This window comes from Protopterus annectens, chromosome 7.part1, assembly GCF_019279795.1.
Source record: "Protopterus annectens isolate FY-2018-M chromosome 7.part1, PAN1.0, whole genome shotgun sequence".
NCBI classification, from domain to species: domain Eukaryota; kingdom Metazoa; phylum Chordata; order Ceratodontiformes; family Protopteridae; genus Protopterus; species Protopterus annectens.
In genome coordinates this window covers 544,034,921-544,055,957 of record NC_056740.1, presented here as the reverse complement: position 1 = coordinate 544,055,957, position 21,037 = coordinate 544,034,921, and the positions used below count along the sequence as shown (strand labels likewise).

General features: G+C 34.8%; 1 protein-coding gene across 1 annotated transcript in view; it reads right to left on the bottom strand.

Moving 5' to 3' along the window:
- The window catches only part of CGNL1 (cingulin like 1), a 1,082,391-nt gene that overhangs the window by 66,606 nt on the left and 994,748 nt on the right, over positions 1–21,037 (bottom strand). Inside the window, exon 15 of the mRNA XM_044078976.1 lies at positions 14,662–14,786. Within this exon, the coding sequence (XP_043934911.1) occupies positions 14,662–14,786 (125 nt within the window). The remainder of the gene's footprint in view (positions 1–14,661; positions 14,787–21,037) is intronic.

Sequence of the window (21,037 nt, the reverse complement as noted above, 5' to 3'; positions counted from 1 at the left end):
CAGAGTTCCCTCGATGGGAGTCATTTGCAGTAATTATGGAGTCTAGAGTCAGACTGCACACATTTGGAAGAAAGATGACAAAGAATATGGGAGGAAGTAATACGGTTTAATGAAGTAAAGATGTTTCTCGTTTTTAAAAAAAGGCAATCATTTATGTAATGTTGCTTAGGTTACATGATATACAGCAATATAAAGACCTTAACCTGGTATGTGACATTAATAATACCTGCTGGAGGGACAGATCTGTCTCCCAAAGGTTACCACACCATTGGAACAGACTCCCACTTCATATCAAACAGAGCATCTCATTGGCCCTCTTCAAATGCATTCTGGACAATTGGATGAGTGACCGTAATTTCACCCGGGGTTGCACCTGTGTCCATCTTGGACAGGGGCAATACGTGATCGTGGAAATAAGGGTAAGAACTTCACTAGGCTTGTAATGGCCCTAGGGTCATTAGCCCAGTAACTTCCTATGATTCTATGATAGGGGCATGGTCAGTGATTGTCCTATAGGCCAGGTACAAGTCTTCTCTCAGAAGCCTATAAGATGGGGGCGTGGCCAAGGATGAACACAGGATAGCAGCAGATTTCTTCAGCTCCACCAATTTCATTACATTGACAGGAATTAATTACTTAAAAAATTAATTCTTGAAGTAATTTTCTTTCTAAATATGTTTGTTTTATATAGTTCTTGAACTATATCTAAAAAAGAAAGGAAATCTTAATAATATTCCTGTCAGAAATTACTTTGGAAATTTTCCTGTCAGTTTATCAGTCTGAAATGAGTTCCAGTAAGACAAATTCTCAAGACTCCAGCATCAAGAAAGAACTTCAGTCTCTGATAATTATAGTCCAGCAACTTACTGCTAAGATGGATAAAATGGATACTAAAATAGACACTTTCATAGAAAAACTACAAAACAAATAGACTTGTTACATATGGACCTGCAACAACAGAAGATCCAGATGACAGGCATAGAAGAAGCTGTGAATGACATGGAAAATAAAATACAAGAAGAGGAAATCAACATTGAGTTTCTGCTGAAACAAAATACACATTTACAAACAAAGCTGGATGACCTGGAAAATAGATCTAGGCGCAATAACATTAGGATTTTTGGACTGCCAGAAAATATTGAAGGTAACAATATTACTTCTTTTTAACAACATGGCTCCTAAAACTTTAGATTTACCAGAAGCATTCTCTTTTGGTATCGAAGAGCACATAGATCTATAGCTAATACTAACTCTAACAAAAACTATCCTAGATCAGTTATAGTTAGATTTCTATCATCTTTTGATAAAGAGATGGTTCTTAAATCTGCTTGGGCTAAAGCTCCTGTTAAGTTTAATGAGACAACTGTGCGTTTTGACAATGACTATTCTTCCATGGTAATTGCTAAAAGAAAAGTTTTTCTGCCACTAATAAGGGAGCTTAAAAAAGCACAGTTTAAAACATACCTTCTGTTTCCTGCCAAGGTTAAAATCTTCCTTCCTGATGGTCCTAAGGTCTTCGATGATTTAGACTCTGCTTTATTGTTTGTCAAAGAAAAAAGGATTTTGGATAAAATAGAAGAAATGGAATGGGCTAGTTCTTCATTAAAGAGATTGGCAACTGAAGCTTCCTGGAAGACTTCAGAGAAGAAGAAGAGACTAAAAAACAAATGATTTGTTATATGTTTTTTTCTCTCATCATTTTAGTTCATTATTAATCTTTTTGAATATAGTTCCTGTATTTCCAGAAAGCCACAAATATTTTGGAAAAGATTTAATCAAAGTTATTCTCTATGTGCAAAGAAATGTTTTGTTTCATAACCAGTCAAAATGCCTGAGGATTTAATGGCAGGCTGTGACTCGATTTGTTTTCCTTTCTGCAAACAGTAAGGTTAGTAATTTGATACATTTTTTATCTTTACCTTTTTTTTTTTCTTCTTCTTTTATTATTTTCTTTGTTTAAACAATGACATTCTATTTAGATTATGTAGTGGGTAAAGGGTGGGGGAGGGCAGGAGAGAACAGTAATGAAAATATCATTAATAGAATAATAACATATTTATTTCTTGTAAAAGTTTATAAGTTCTTCAAATGCTATTTCTAATTATACTTTCTTGATTATACTGCTTATGCTTGTTTGTAAATAATCTGTCATGCTTTAACTAATAATAATCAGAACTAAATAAGAGTAAATAATATGTTTTATTTTTAACTCTATTAATATAAACAGTAAGTAACATTCCATTGTATATACTTCTTACAGCTTTCTCTTACATTTTTTTTATTTCTGCCTCACTCCCTTTTATTTTCTACTCTCTTTTCTTTTCTTTATTAATATATAGAAATGCTTTTGACTGTGTGGGCACAGTGAATAATAGGATTTGTATGAACATTGAGTTGGGAGAAGAATGCTGAGTTTTATTGCTTGTTGGTAATTTTGAGTTTAATTTCACTTGCATAGAGGCTGTGATGATCTGTGGAATACATTGTGGAGGTTCTGTCATGTTTAGATGCATTTACACTGCTAAATGAATGTTTGTCACTAGTTTTTAATAAGTTTCCCGCCAAAATGTTAAGAGAGACAATCTGGGATGTGGGCTGTCTTATGCACAATGTCCTTGAGTTACCTCAGAATCTTCAAATCACAGAATTCTCACAGAGAAACTGAAAGCAGTTAGTATAAACATTGACAAGGTTATCACACTCACACACCACAGATTCAGGAAAAATACTCTGTTCATAAAATATGTCAGTTATAATGAGTTTAAATGATGTAGTTTCTTGTAGTAAGTAAATGTCTTATTTTAGAAGGCATAAAAATGGAACATTTATTTAAATGTTTTGAAAATCTACTTAACAGCAGCATAATAATCTGTGTTAAAATTTGTGTTCCAAACATATACTTTACTATAACTCATTTAATTCATCTGATTGACAAACATAAATAATCTTATAACTCTATTCTGGAAGAAATGTCATGTGATATATTTTAAAGCAGTAGGTTAGCATGATTGTAAAATCTGGTTACCAATATGTGTTTGCTGTGCATTATTTTGTATAAAGCAGACAGATTTATTCTAGGGACAGCAAGTAGGATAGTGCTCTACAAAGACACAACTCAGTGAGATCAGATATATATATATATATATATATATATATATATATATGTGTGTGTGTGTGTGTGTGTGTGTGTGTGTATGTATGTGTGTGTGTGTGTGTGTGTGAGTGTGATGGCTTTTTTCTGAGAATCTGCATAACTATCCAATATGATTTATAATAATTTCTATGAATACAATATTTTACTCTATTGACAAAATGAATGTTTGCCACAAGTTTTAATAAGTTTCCCGCCAAAATGTTAAGGGAGACAATCTGGGATGTGGGCTGTCTCATGCAGTGTCCATGAGTTTCCTCAGAAGCTTCACTCACAGAATTTTCACAGAGAAACTGAAAGCAGTTAGTATAAACATTGACAAGGTTATCACACTGACACACCACAGATTCAGGAAAAATACTCTATTCATAAAATGTGTCAGTTATGATGAGTTTAGATGATGTAGTTTCTTGTAGCAAGTAAATATCTTATTTTAGAAGGCATAGAAAATGAAACATTTATTTAAATGTTTTTGAAAATCTACTTAACAGTAGCATAATAATCTGTGTTAAAACTTGTGTCCCAAACATATACTTTACTATAACTCATTTAATTCATCTGATTGACAAGCATAAATAATCTTATAACTCTATTCTGGAAGAAATGTCATGTGATATATTTTAAAGCAGTAGGTTAGCATGATTGTAAAATCTGGTTACTAATATGTGTTTGCTGTGCAATATTTTGTATAAAGCAGACAGATTTATTCTAGGGACAGCAAGTAGGATAGTGCTCTACAAAGACACAACTCAGTGAGATCATATATATATATATATACATGTGTATGTGTGTGTGTGTGTGTGTGTGTGTGTGTGTGTGTGTGTGTGTGCGTGTATGTATGTATATATGTGTATGTGTATATGTATGTGTGTGTGTGTGGGTATGTGTGTGTGTGTGTATATGTGTGTGTGTATATGTATGTGTGTGTGTCTGTGTATGTGTGTGATGGCTTTTTTTTTTTAGGTAATAACGAGGTGTTTCTGAGAATCTGCATAACTATGCAATATGATTTATAATAATTTTTATGAATACAATATTTTACTCTATTGACAATAATGAGTTTAAGTAAATGCTCATATACAAACAATTCAAGATTTTTTTGGAAGCTGTTGATAGAATTCACATGACAGAAAATAGATGCATCTTAATGCATGTAATGTCTGAATCATGTTAGCCAAAGTTTTTGATTTAAATGAATGTTAGAACATAATTTTTTCTCCTCTTGATTTCTAACATTAAGATTATTTGAATGCTATTAGAATACAAGTGTTATATATTACATAGATCTATATAATAGTATGAACAGTTTTAAAAAAAAAAAAAAAAAAAAGTTTATTTTAGTTTATATGATGCTGTTTTACCAAATGTGTAGTTTTGTCTTGATAGATAATTGAATTGAAAACTGTTACCTCAGTTAAATATAACTAGTATTAAATTGATAAGGTGGTAGCTGAGATACTGCTGCTTAGGGTAGGGGGTTAACTTGAGTAGTAAATACTGCTCTAAGTTGGAGTTTTCAACTCCAGGCGGGATGCAAGGTTTAATCCTTACATTATTTTCACTTGTTCATTGTTATATGTATATAGTTTTGACATCCACAATATATTTTGTACACTCATTGTCACTACAAACAAAATTGAATCCTATACAAAATCCCATAAGAGATTTAATAAATACAGCTATATTTAAAGGTACACCTAAAAGAGGAGATGTAACATTATTTATCTTGTTATTTGTTATTTCGATCATAAGATTCTTGAGTTTTAAAATGCCAAATGACATCTTTAAAAGGAATTTCTTTAAACATTAATGGATTGAATAATCCGTGTAAAAGGGCAAGCCTAATAAGATACATTAATCTACACAAGGCCAATCTAGTCTTCCTGCAAGAAACCCATCTCTTGAAAAAGATATTGATAAACTAGCCACTAATAAGTATACAGTATTGGTTAGTTCAGAGCACACTCAGTAAAAAAGAGGAGTGGCTATTTTATGGAATAAAAGTATGCCTATTCCTAAAACCATTAAGTCTTATCAGGATGACAAAGGAATGTTTTGTATGGTTACAATACAAATTAATGGGAAGACTTACACTTTAATTAATGTATATTGGATACCTGGAATTGGTATTAATACAGTGAAACATCATATTGATAAGATCATATCATTCTCTGTAGGGGATATTATTTTAGCTGGTGATTTTAATTGTATACTACATGAAAGTGATACTACCACTATAAAGAAAAGAAGAATTACATCTAATGCAAAACATTTAAATGATTTTGCTAATTCTTATCATTTGAATGATATTAATAATCAGATAGAGTCAAAATCATTACCATACACCTTTTTTTCTAACAGATACAAAACTTATTCAAAAATAGATAGGGTCTTAATTTCTAACCAGATGGTAACAGATTTAATTAATTCCAAAATCATTTCATGTCCTATATCTGATCATAACTCAATTGTTTTGAATTCATGATAAAAATACTCATAATGTTCAGATCAAAAGGATACCAGCATACTTAACTCAGCTAAAAGACTATAAAGAATATATACTTTCAGAAGTACAACATTTTCTAGACATAAATAATACTCCTGAAGTCTCCATTGTCTATGTTTGGGATGCCTTAAAATCATATCTATATGGACAAAGTATCAGATGGTATAATAACAAAAGGAAATCTTGGGATAAGGAATTGTTAGATATTCAAAGTAAACTAGACTCTTATAAACATAATAATAAAGAAAATATTATGGACAAGAAAGTTATTGAAGAAATAAGCAAACTAAATGAGAAATACAAAGAAATTTTAACTCATAAAGTTAAAATAACTTTAGAGAAATACAAGTTTTGTCTTATTCAATAAGCCCCAAATACTTACATAGACTTAAAAATAAAACAAAAGATTGAATAAACAAAACCATATCAAAGAAATCTTTTCTCTAAGGAAAAGAAGAATGTTTCTAGTATACCAGAAATACTGGATGAATTTAGAAATCACTTTCACAAGATTAACCATAACAACATTAACATGGAACCTAAAGATAAAATAAAGGAGTTTATAACCACAAACATGAATAAAAAGCTTAATAAACAACAGATTAAACTATTGGACAAGAGTATTTCATATACAGAAGTTATTACACAAATAAATAAGCTTAAATCAAACAAAGCACCAGGTAATGATGGTATTATACCAGAGATATATAAAATCCTTTCTAAAACTACATATTCATTAATACATAAGGTTTTTATTCTGGCCCAAACTGAGTTAATAACCCCCCCCCATCTTGGCAATATACATTTATTTCACCAATTTTAAAACCTAATAAAGATCCAGCTAGATGTTCTTCATATCGACCCATCTCATTACTTAATGTTGATTATAAAATGTTTATGAGTATTTTGCTGATAGATTGAAGACAATTATCGGCATTATAGACATAGATCAGACGGGCTTCATTGTAAATAGAAATACTTTTGATAATATAAGAAGAACTTTAACATTAATTGATTTTGCAAATAGGAAAAAGAAAGATTTAACACTTATTAGTCTTGATATAGGTTCAGCATTTGATTCAGTAAGTTGGGACTATCTGTTTGCCTTACTGAAATGCACAAATTTCTCTGATGCATTTGTAAATTTAATTGAGCATTTATACAAAGGAACGCTGGCTTATATTAAGGTAGGAACATATGTTTCACAAAAATACCCATTCTTAAAGGTACAAAGCAAGGATGTCCACTTTCTCCACTATTATTCACTTTAGTAATGGAGCCTTGGGCTAATTTGATTAGAAACAGTACTGACATAGAGGGTTTTGAAATAGAAGAAAATACAACATCAAAATTCAACTTTTGCAGATGATGTTCTAATTACATCAGCAGGATCTAATTCTTCTATGCAGTCTTTATTTGATAAAATGATGAATTTTAAAAGTATTTCTGGTTTAATATTCAATGAAGAAAAAACTAAAATACTACCTATATATACACGAAAAAATACTCTCATTAGTGATTTTACTAAATATGTACCCAACTCAGGTCAGATAACTTATTTAGGTATAATACTATCTAAAGATATTAAATCTATTATATATAATAACTATAATACCTGTTTTCTTAATATACAAAATCTTTTTAATACCTGGAATAATATGTTTTTACTATGGAGGAGAGACTTACAATTATTAAAATGATAATATTCCCCAAGATTTTATACTTAATACAATCAATAATACTTTCACCTACAAAAATAACTATCAAGAAACTGAATACACTAATGTTAAATTTCTTATGGGCACCTAATAGACCTAGGATTGCATTAAAGAAACATACTAATAGCTGGTCTCAAGGGGTATTTCTTTTCCAGACTTTAATTTATATATTATCTCTTCTATTATAAAAGTTATTACTTTATTAATAGATCGGTCATATGTCGCAAAATGGAAAGATTATTGGGAGCTAATTAGTATGCACTTCATGAAAATCTCCTTAACACATAAAAATATGATTACAAATAACTCCATGTTGTGGTTGCTAAAGGAATTTTGTACTTCACCTATTACACCTAAACATATGGTCTGTTACCCATTAAATATTATTATTAGTTATTGTAACTTTATATTCATGCACCCTAAGTATAGGGAATGGAATTTTATTGTATTTCCTATAATTTATACTCAGGGTATGCTTATGTCATCTACTTCTGAAGGAGCTCATTTAGCTATAGATAATAATCTAAAGTACTGGTATCAGCTGATATCTGATAATAAAGTTAAAAATCTAGATTTCTTAAAACAAGAATTTGATCTAAGAGAAACTTGCTGGTTAGAGGTTCAGATCTTTAGACAACATCTCATTGATAGAATAGCTCTAATGTCTATAACAGTTAAAGAATCTATTCCAAAACTGATTGATTACTTGATAATAAATTTACAGCATAAAGTTTCTGATAAAGGTAAACTTTCATATATACATAAAATTATCAGACAAGAAACTTTTTACAATGTAGATTCATACTGGAATTATTTCACCTCTATTAATGGGGACCCACCAACTCAACAAGATAAACAATATATATTGGAATCAGCATATAGAACTACATCTTCCATTGTCTGGAGACTTTATACATGGAAATTTTTACATAGATCTTTTTATACACCTTTGATGATGAATAAAATTAATAATAAAGATAATCTATGTAAGAGATGTGATGTAGAAATTAATGCTGACTGGGCTCATATGTTTTATGACTGTATGAAGTTGAAAGAATACTGGAAGTCAATTAATGAATTTTTGCAGGCTCTTTTACAGATAATTTCATTATTTCTAAGTCTCTTATATTATTCAACACACCTGTACCTCAATGTGTTAAAAGATTAAGCTTCCCTTGTTATGGTCTATCCTAGCAGTGGCTAGGAAAATAATAACTAGAAATTGGATTTCAGATACACCTCCTTCATTCAATGAATTTAAAAATGTTATGAATATAATGTGTCATATGGAAATAAGCACAATTAGAATGAGAACAACTAGAAAAACATCACATTTTATTGTATGGGATAATTTACAAAATTTGTTAAAAAAATTCTAATTTCAATAGCACAGTATTTTAGTTTAATTAATTGATCTGATTGTAGTGGATGTCTTTGTAAATACTTTAGTTGTTTTGTTAAATATTATAATAATACCTATTTTTAATTATTTGTATAAAATTGTTATGATATTTCTCTTATATGTTAAAACAATAAACTTGTTTTGAAAAAAAAAAAAAAGAAGCCTATAAGATACAGAGTAAAGTGAAAGGGCTTTCAGCCTGTCCACATAGGTCATGGTTTGGAGTCCCTGTATTTTCTTAGTGAGAAACCTCTGAGGTCTCTGCAGGTGTCTGGTGAGATACATGGAAAAGGGTGCATTATACTCTATTAGTGGTCTGATGAGGGTCAAGTACAGTGGATTTATAACATCCCTTGACCTGGATGCTATGCCCTTGCTTATGAGGTGTGCTGGATAAAAGGCTTTCCTTACCACTGTGGAAACTTGGTGGTCAAAGTTCAGATTGCTATCAGCCTGTGTTCCCCAGTCTTGCACCACTGGGTTGGAACTCATGGGGTGCTGTCAATATTGTAAATTGTATGGAATTTGGTAATAAAGTATTTTTCTGCCTTTAGTGTTAGACCATGGCTTTGGCACCAATCATTCGTTTGTGTTAGCCCTTCTTATAATATGCTGACATTATGGGGGGACTCAGTCATTACTTCCAATTTACAATCAGTGAACTTAGTGAGCCAGAGGCCATCTACTTTGGCCTGGACTTCTGAGAAATAGATGCCAGAAAGTAAGGAGCCCAGCACAGACCTCTGTAGTAATCCACTGGTGATGGGTCTACTGGTGGATGTGAAGTCACCAATTTTGTCACTGTGTGTTGTGTCAGGGAGCCAAATGACTACCCACCTAGTAACTTAAGGGTTAATCTCCAGCTAGGAGAGTTTCCCAATGATGCCAGAGTGAGGAATTGTGTCGAAAGTCTTGACAATGTCGAGATAGGCTGTGTGTGCTGTCTTACCTTCATCCATGACATTAATGACATTCTCACAGAAGTCTGCCAGGCTTAATACGCATGACCTACCCTTAGCGAAGCCAAACTGGGTCAGGTCCAGCATTTGAAGGTTGGCTATGTCCTTGTTGATAAGGTCCATGATAACTCTTTCCATGGCTTTGCAGACAAGGCTGTTTAGACTTATGAGTCTGTAGTTCCCAGGGTCAGTTGATAGCCCCCCTTTGGGTAGGGGAATTACTGTTGCTGTTGTCCATTCTGCAGGAACATAGTCAAATCTCAAGCTATGATTTAAGAGAACACCAAGTGGGTCTGCTAGGTCTTATTTTAGATTGTTTAGTAAACAACCTGTGCTATTACCTGGTCCCATTGAGGCCATGTTTTTCACCTTGACGAGTGCACAGTTGAACTGTTCTCTAAAGATACTAGGCAGAGGGCTGGTGTCAGGTGTTCTTTAGGATATGGTAGGTGGGGGATAGGGGGCTGAAGTTTGTGCTGAATTTGTCAGCTAGCAGGTTGGTGATATTTTCCAGTGTAGTTTGAGTGATCCCATCTACAAGTTCGGAACATAGCTGGGCATTCCCTTTTAAACTTCGGACGTAGTTAAGGAATGTCTTGTGATTATCCTTGGTTAGGAATGAGATTTTATTTTCATAATTTGTTATAGAAGACTTTACAAGATTTCTGATTTTCATATTTAGGTTTGGGAGGGAAATCTTCCTCTGCAGAGTGATATCCCTCTTGCTTTTGGACAACAGTTTCTTCCTTTTGTTATATAATCTGTTTACACTTGAAGTCCACCATGGTGGCTTATTTTTATGGGAAGACCTCGTTTTGATCAAGTCATGTATAGCAGAGTTTATGCAGTCACTTAAGTGTTTGTACAGAGCATTCATGTACACTTTTGCATAGTGATCATTGATGTCTGCGATTGCGGGTGGTATGAAGATTTTTATACCATCGCTTAGTACGCTGTAGTTAGCTTTAGTAAAGTTTTTTTTTTAATATATAATTTTTGTTCCTGTGAGGTTGTCAGTTCCGGTAGTTACTGCAAATGAAACTGTCTTGTGGTCTGACCTAACCAGGGAGGGCATAACACATTGGGAAGTACACTGACCCTCCATGCTGGTGAGTACTATGTCTATAACATTAGATCCCTTAGTGGGGGTGCAAACTATCTGTTCCAGAGCATTTATGTTAATGTCCAGGAACCTCTGGCCAGGCATGCTTTTCTCAATTATGTCCTTCAGTCATAGTTGAAATCTCTCAGGACTAAGGTGTGGAGCTGTATGGTGAGGGATTCCAGTAAATCGAGGTAAGCAGTGTGCTTATTCCAGTTCATGGTGGGGGTCTATAGCTGGCAATGATGTGGTATGGTACTTTCCCAATAGTTAATTGGATATGGAGTAGTTCACGAGAGTCATGCTGTTTGACCAGTCTCAAAGTGTATTTGGTTTTAATGAAGATGGATACACCTCCACATTTGGTTCCTTCACGCTCATTTTGAGGTCTGAATGTGTGGCAGGCATTTTAGCCTTGCACAGCTGGGGTGCTGTCAGCAGTTTTGAACCATATCTCGGTAACTGCACAGATGGCAGTATCCTCCAAGATTGAGGAGTGCTTCCAGGGAGTGCAATTTCATGTTTAACCTCCCAGCATTAAGCAACATGACCCTGAGTTTTTCTCAATTAGTTTTTGTTACACTTGAAAACTTGTTGGTTTGACATTGCCTAAAAAGGCACTAAGGGGAAAGCAAGGGCTTTTGCCAGTATCTGAAAGCCTGGGGGATCGGGCACACAATCTCTAGTAAAGAAGTGAGGTCTGTGTACCATATCCACCTAGGCCGAAAGATAGTGGATCCCCTTGGACTGACACCAGAAGCTAAGCCAATTGTTGAAGTCAATCAGTTTTTGTTTATACTGTGGCATCATCCTGGATGAGGGAAGCATACTCCTTAGGGCTAGGGACATACCTGTCTGGGAAACATAATCAGAGAGTTCCGTCATGTCTTCCTACATACAGTCCAGAGTGGTACATCTAGAGTCATTCACTCCAACATGGACTATGACAGAGTCATAGCGGTACTTATTGTTGAGTGACTTGAGTGCACATGTGATTTGTCAGATCCTGGCACCGGATAAGCAGCTGACCATGACCTTCTCCTTGTTCAGTCTGGTGAGGGGGACATCTGTACGTCTCACTATGGAGTCACCTATGCCCAAGACATTTGATGTGTTTTTCCTTTGTATTCAATCGTAAGAAAACAGATCTTCAATAATACAATTCACCTTACCTGTTTTATAGGGTATTACAATAATTATCAGCTATCCTAAGATATGTGAAATATGATCAAAAGGAAAATAACTACATGACCCACTAACTGTCCCAGTATTTGATCTTCGGTTCAGTTAAATATAAAAACGGGCAGCCTATTTTCTTACTTTAGTTACTGAATGCTTGAGTTGCATCTTTCTTCAGGAGAATCAGTTCTCTACAACAATGATCGATCTTCTAGAACGTATATTACTGACATTTTAAAAATTATTCTGTCCATTATACTTCACTACCAAAATTGAGATATAAATCCTCTCATGTGACTGTTCTCCTGCTGCGTTACACACAAACAGTATCCTTTTTATGCTCGACTTTTGCTACTTCTCTCCTTCCTCTTCTACTTCAGGGAAATCAGAATTACACGGATTTGTTTTTGCTTTCCCTTCAGCACTATCAGTCTTCATTACTTAATGAAATGAGCATACTGCTAATTCCTTTAACTTAACTACTGCTTCGTCAGCATTAGTAACAATCAACTCTCCTTCAATAGAAAACATATTCAGCAGGGAAAGATATCCTACTTTTCAGCTCATGCCTCTTACATGCCTTAAGATCATCCAAGAATTGTAATCACTGTTGAAAAGCTGCATTGGAATAATCCTGTTACACATGCAGGTGAATTTTCTCCCTAGCTGCCACAATTCCCTCGACATTTGCTCTTCCTCACATATCACAAATTGTACCAAATTAATTTTAGATTTGCCATATGTCCTCACTGATACAGTCAATCGTAACTGTTGCACTTTTTCAATTCCAGTGATAATTTTGTGAAGCCTGTCAATCGTACCTTGTTAGTTTCCACAAATTCCAATAAAACCAGTCCTTTCCTTTACTCCAACACTCCAGTCAGGCTCCTAATTATAATTCCAAGCTCATAAGTCTGACACCATCATTATGACAAAAATGAAAAAAAAAAGTGAAAATGCAGTACAAGAGTAAATACTAAACATCAGCGTTTTCCTTAAAAAATTGTCTTTTGTAGGGTGGAAAGCACCATAACCCTCTAAAGTTATATATATACAGACTATGTAATTTTCAAACCTCAGCATTTTGTTAATTCAGTCTTATTACCCTGGGACTCACACTAACATGTCTTAAAATTTCAAACTATTAATCTCATAGCCTTATCATACACTGCAACCACTTAATGACCCACATTTTTGTCGGGATACCCAACTCATCCATTTTATTTCTACTCCAGCCAACTGTTGCTTAACTGGAACCACAGGAACCTGATGAACATTTAGAATTTTGTTATTTCCAACCCCTTCCAGTCTTCTTACCTTTCCATCTATTCTAACATAAGCCATACATGAAATTTCCTCGTTTAAACTACTCATCACTTCATTAAAACTTCAGTTAAATCAATGTTTCACCATCTGCAGAACACTCTTGCACAGACTGCCTCTGCCTCCATTTTCAAAATATACTTCTGCCTTCATAGTCGACGTTTTCAGCTAAGATTTCAATTTTTCTGTCATTTGAATGGCAAAAACTTCAAGTTTGATGGTCTTACTAATTGATATTGAATAACCTTACGTAATCACAAAATTACCTGAGGTATACAAAGAGTAGTGGACAAAAACAACCTCTTAAAGTGCAGACATACTTTCCAGACCTGTAGACTAAGACGTTCAACTGAGCCAATTAGGATGTAAAAAAGTGAATGGGGTAGGGGTCGCCCATAATACTGGGCTGTGATGCTTAGGAGGGAGTTATATTTAACAACAGGTATATGTGACAAAGGCCCATGCCTGTGAAATGTAAAGGGCTTCATCACTCACATAAAATACCAATGAAAGCATGTTTTCACTGATGTTTCCAATGAAGGTTTCAGTTCATTTTCAAGCAGTCGGGTTTCAGAATACATTACTATATCCCATAGTGAATCCCTAACAGCTTTAGACTTAAAAATGTAATACTTTGTACAGATCCTATACTCCAGAGTCTATGAAGAGCCAAACTTAAAACTATTACCTATAAATACAGTTAAACTGTTAGTATAATTAAAATAAAAATATTTTTAGAAGCATAAAAATCAAATAGTAGTTTTATTCTGGTAACTACTGTGTGTGTTGTCTTTCGGCTTTTCCCAGTTAGGGGTCGCCACAGCGGAACTCCGGTCCGCTAATGACTGGCAGTAGATTTTTACGTGCCGAGTTGCTGGCCCTGACACACAACCTTCAACGAAGGTACAACCATTCACGCATGTCTCCACACAGAAGACACTCTAGCTGAGGATCGAACAGGACAATGTCTTACTGTGAGGCGACAACGGTACCGCAGCACCACCACCGCACTACTCTGGTAACTACTACACAGAGTTATTTATATTCTACATATTTTGGGTTTGGTTTATGTAGCACTTTCAAAGAAAGGTAATGCAGCACTGTGGGTGTTTACAAACTGCCAGTAATCTTACAAACACTTCCTTACAGATATCGATATAGGGCCTAATGGAAAGAAGTTCTTCTATCCAAACTGGTTTATCCACAAACTCCATGTGACTTGATAATGATTCACAAGGCTGACACCCCTTCAGCTCGTTAATTACATTACACACACTATGCGCAATTCACATTATTATTCCTCTGATTGTTAATCTCTCACCTTTCTTCATTCTCCAGGCGTTCTTCCAGTTCTTGTATTCGAAGCTCAAGCTGTGATACAAGGCCTTCCTTGTTGGACCTCTGTGAGCTTTCAAGATGCAAAATACGACTCTTCAAATCTTTGTTCTAAGATTAAAATGAAAAACTTACATCAATGAACAACATGGGGTACTCAAGAATGTAAATACAATAAAGACTGCTTGTGTTCAGTACAATTAAACAGTGACATCCATCTCAGATAGGTAGTGACCTTCTAATTGTTCTAAAACACTAAGATTGGCATTAATCTAGTTATTAGAAAATAATATAAAAATAAGTCTTGAATCTAGTTAATTAGTAGCATTGTTTCCATGTTAGGAGGATAGAAAAGAAAGCACAATTGCCGCACAAATTCCTAAAGTATCCTATAGCAAACGTATCACCAAATCAGCAAAAATTAACTATTCAGGATACACCACGAAAACACCTTCTTCAGATAAAAAGTCTCTTTTATTCCACAGTCATGAAGTAAAAAATCGAGATGAGCGCTTTCACTTGCAACTAGCAAGCTTCTTCAGATCAAATAACAAATGTAATACAATGGTTTAAATAGCACTGGTTGTGTTCTCTAATCACATCATTAATAGGTTCATTAGGTAAATTCAATTAGGCAATCAAAGCCTCACCCAGTTCGAAAAAACTTTCTTGTGTTTAGTAACTGCAAAGCTTCTATGCAGAAATGTGTGTAGCAGCTATGGTTTGCCAAATATACATCTACCCTTATCTCTGTGTAACATTAAATGACTCGCAATATCTGTGCTGTATAAAACTGCTAATATTGCCAGTCAGGCCAAAATAAATTTAAAAACTGAAACGGACGCTAAACTTGTAGTGTGTGACTAGCTATGGAAAACACTTAAATTCCAATGCTATAGTGCATCTCAATTATTGAGAGCAATCACGCTGTTCGTGTGCTCAGATATTAAATCTGAATAAACAAATGAAGTCAACGTGAAAATAAAATAAAACATTCCATATTATCAATCCAAGTCTAAAATCACTCATGTAAACAAAACAGCATATCGCTTTGATTTTTTGTTTGTGATATGTTAAAATTCATATATTTATGTATAAATATTCATTCGGAATATTTTCATATTATTTCCATATTTAAAACGTTTTGTGTGACAGAAGATAACAAAACCAAACTGTCACTGCATAAAATACAAAACATTACGTAAATATAACTGCTGGATCGTTTTGTCAAGTGGGTATTTGAGTCTAAAATCATTCATAAACACAAAGCAGCACATCACTTTGATTTTCATTTGTGAAGTATTAAAATTCATATATTTATGTATTACTATTCATTCAAAACATTTTCATATTATTTCCATGTTTAGGGCATTGTGTGTGATAGAACATAGCAAAACCAAAATGTCGCTAAACAAATTGCGAAACATTATATATAACTACTAGAGCATTTTGTCAGATAGTAGCATTATTATTTAAAAACTGTTACTAGATCAGTGTACACCATTGTATTCCGTCTCAGTGAGAGCAATAAATAAATAAATAAATATATATATATCTTGTATTAAAATTGTCATCACAGCTAATAAACATTATCTCATATGCATCATTTGACAAAAGATGTATAAACTGTATATGAAACTATCATGTATATGTATGAAATCACATATAAATAACAAAATATCAAAATACCAAAATATAACTTGATAATATAACTTAATAAATATTATAACCTGTATCTAACAATTTAAAATGCATTGTATATCCTTTCTTACCAGCCATTCATAAAAAATAAAGAATGTATATGTCTATGATGAACAGAAGTTTTGCAGTTACTAAACACAAGAAAGTTTTTTCGAACTGGGTGAGGCTTTGATTGCCTAATTGAATTTACCTAATGAACCTATTAATGATGTGATTAGAGAACACAACCAGTGCTATTTAAACCATTGTATTACATTTGTTATTTGATCTGAAGAAGCTTGCTAGTTGCAAGTGAAAGTGCTCATCTCGATTTTTTACTTCATGACTGTGGAATAAAAGAGACTTTTTATCTGAAGAAGGTGTTTTCGTGGTGTATCCTGAATAGTTAATTTTTGCTGATGTTAGGAGGATAGCAAAGCAAGTTTTCTCTCTCAAATACTACCTAACAGATTGCTCTAAACGTACTGTTTCCTTAATTTTGTTTGTTGTTAATAAGACAGATAAAACTTCCAGACTTCTGTCTGACAAACATCTGATCAAAAAGAAGCAACAGAATCGCTAATAAACACAGCACCAATAATCTGTTGAAAACATCTGTCACATTTTTTTGTTGCCCTTTGCCCAAAAAGTATCAACCCTCTCCCAACCAACCAACATACTCATTTTCACTTCACTGGCGGTAAGAATCAACTCAGAGTGGCTGTCATTCAGGCAGTCTTTGCAGGCTTTCTTACTTTAGTCCTAAGCAGGTGACTCATGACCATTGGCTCAGAGGCATGAGGTTCAATTTGCATTACCAACAGGTTGTCATTTACCTCTGCAATTGACAAACCCTCAAGACTGCCCTTTGTTTCTAGAAGCTACTGCTCTTGTGTGCAGCCTGGGTAAATACAACCACCTCCACATTTTCTCCCTTTACTGACAAAATGTGAGCTTGTGATGTTACATCACTCCTGCCCTCCCCAAGCTAGCGCTATGATTTCAGGCATCAAAACAGAGGGACTCCTCCAAGTCTTTAAAGGAAATATCACTTTTCAGAATAGACTTGAAAAGTTCCAGTGCTGCCTGAACGGTGGCAGCCAATCAATGACAATTGGTTTAGTTAGCATTAAGGTTTCTGATTGGTCATGTTATGGGCTGGTTTGAATTATGGCTGGAGTAACTTTTTTTTTGTTGTTAAAAAAGCATGAACCACTGCCATGGCATACAGGTACAAAGCTTTGACTGCAGCACAGGTGATCCAGTTTGATTAGCAGCTCAGGCATCTGAAGTGCAGACAAGGAAAGATGAGCATGCCCATCCAGGGAGAGGGGCATGCACATGGGACATCATGGCTGATCTCCAGTGCATGCTAGGGACACACAGGGAGGGAAGATGTCTTTAGGATGCAGAGCACTGGCTGAGGTGTACCCCTGTACATGCATGTGGTGGAGGAGAATTAGAGCATAACAAAAAAAAACTTCCTTGGCAACAATATGACACTGCCGCAAGAGTCATCAATCTCATCACTGGTCCAGAACACGGGTTGGAGAAAGTTCAGGAGAAACAAGTCTGATTCTGTAGACCATGGGAATGAACTGATGGTCAATTGTGTCAGTGGGGTGAGGAAAAACAGAAAGAAAGAAGGAAAGAAAAGATAACAGGACAGTGGACACTAAGCAAGACAGGGAGGACTTCCATGTGAGTGCATCTTCCTTGAATATTTGATAAAAACAGGTTTTGTAGGAAGTGATTATTAGGAATGAAGGTTGTCTGCGATGGCAATGTTGTTAGTTATATGCTGTACTGACTATTTGTCAAAGTTCTGGATGTTGCTTCCCAAGTCATCTATAAGGATGACATTATCTTTGGGGTGACTGGACAATGTTATTAATGGTTCGTTAAAAGACGGCAATACAAGCAGGACACAAGCATAAATCAAGTTTAGTGCAATTACTGACAATAATCTGCATTAGCAGTGCATTCCGTGCATCACTGCTTCCCTTTTGAACACAGACACATGGGAATGCTGTTTACATTTTATAGGAAACATTGTTTGCCCTTCAGTTTTGTACCACGTCTAATGCCATAAAAACTGTTAATTTCTTTTATAACAAGTGAGAGGGAAAATGTGTCTTTTAGCCATATTTCATCGATTGCCACTGTGCAAGGGTTAAATGGTATAATTAAGACTTCCGTGCTGGCCTATTTATTATAAATTTCATTTGCATTCATTCCTCTTATTTTTACTCCCTTCTTTTGATGTAGTTTAGCATGTTTGGTCTCTGATAGAGTATGGCAGCATTTAGGCATTGTACTGACACATCTTGTACATGTTAGGAAGGACTTGGTTTGAACACATGGGAACGTGGTGTCATGGGGCAGGGTTTCAGTGAAAATTTCATGACTGACGAAGAGATGCAAGTTAAAGTCTAGAGATGCCTAGTATATAATTCCTAAGGGCTGAAGGAATCTCTCAAGGAACATAATAGTTGCCACTTTGTAAGTTTTAATGCTTTCTCAATATATTTCCATCATATGAGAGCAGTTATGATTACAGTTCTGCAAACAGAGTCTGTAGATGGTAGGTCCTTGCAAAAATAAAACAGCCTGTACCCTACTGCAAGGCATGTGTTAATGGTGTGATTAGTGTTACTTTTGCAGTGCTAATTAACGTCTAGGAGCACTTTATAAAGAAGATTTCCAGTAAACACTAATGAAAAGGTGTGTTCATAGGAGCCCACTCTGACTGATATGATTTTTTTTATATAAATTATTAAGGGAGTTGGAACTATTGTGGCTATGAATGCAAGGAAACATGAGGTGACAGGGATAAGATGAAGGGTAGTGGAACAAAGTGGGACCCGACCACAAGCATGCAGTGTGGACAGTGCATAAGTAGGTCTAAGCGAGTTTAGCTGTTTAACATCTCAGTGAAGACCTGATGCAGGAAAGTCTGCTTTTCAATATATCTTTACTTAAATACAAAGTTAAATTTAATGCTTGCATAAGGGAAACTCTATTATGCAGAAACAGTAAAGAAAGGGAGACCTGTGCATTGCATAAGATGAACACCATGTATCTTTCTTAACCATCTACCGTATATTAGTCACAAAACCATCCAAATAAACAAGAAGCAAAAAAAAGGCACATAATCAAACTCAAATCAGGGACACTACAGTGAATGTGTTACTAGCTAACAAAATAAAATACTTAGCAAACAATGCAACTCAGAATTGAGCCCTGTTAAAGACACAACTGTCCTACAGATTAAAACGTTTCTTTACATCAACTTTTAGCTGCTGTTATAATCAAGGAAGAGCTATTGGGAGAACTTAATACATACAACCAGATATAAACTCACTGATTCTGCATCAACTGCAGCTAAGATAAAAACACTTTTAGAATGATGGTAAGGTTGTTGCACACCCATGTGGGGGACTTTACCTCCCATATCCTCATGCATATATATATATATATATATATATATATATATATATATATATATATATATATATATATACACACACACACACACACACACACACTCACCCACACCCACACAAACCAACTCTGTGGTTGCAAAACATCACAGAAAAGGACAAATCAGCCAATAAAGGTGAAACATGTTCACCCAGCCACAATCTCTAACTGCAAAAAACATTTTGGTAACTGAAGTATACCGGGAGAACTTCAGCCATCATTCTCTCAGTCACTTATACATATTCCTAATTTGGACTGCCCTGTGATTGGATCCACTGAAGTTAACAACTAATCTCTGTGCAGACAGCCTTGGTTCTGTCTGGGAGTCGCAGTCTACAGTTCATTCCTAGCACTGGGGAGTGGGCAAAGATCTCATGGCTGGGGGCTGCAAACTGGGCTGCTTTACAATCAGGGCTACTAGTATTAACAACTGAGCTCTGTGTGGGTGGTCACAATCATCTTTGGTAGCCACAGTATGTAGGCCATTTGGATGGGGGTGCAATCTGGGCTGGTTTGAGTGTGCAATTGGTAAAGTTAACAAATTATCTGTGTGTGGTTAGTCACAGACCTCTATGGGAACTGCACAATGCAGCTCTTTCAAGTAACTGGGGAGATGGTACACATATATAACTGTGGGTATAATTCGGATTACTTTTACATAGGGGCTGTGACGGTTGGGGAGAGATGGGCGAAGGCTGCCAGCCTAGTCAAATAGAATTTGATATATAATTCTAGCATTTGTAAATAAATGTACAATACAGGCATGTTTTCTTGAGTGTAAAAGAATACTGTGAAATGTGGAACTGAAAAATATGTGACAACATTGCACTGTACTGGCCCAGTGAAGCATGTTGTGACCCTTTCATGTTAGAATTCGGCTCCAGTGCGTCTGGATGAAGATTTCATGCCCATTGTTTTAAGGCTAAAGTTTATGACCAGAATTTACATGTGAAAGGTGCTTTATTGCTCTGGTTTCTATTAGACTATACATGTGAAATGACTTATATTGTTGTAAGTTTCTGAGCAGGTGTTAGATAGCTAAATAATGCAGTTTGTGGCCTGAGAACTCCAGACTAAGTGTCAAAAATGATGTGATTTGGAAGGGCCTTAGAGATATGTTTGTTAGTAATGTTTAAATACTATTTCTCACAAGAGACTAGGAGCATTTTGATCTTGGATATCTAACTTACCACTCTGCC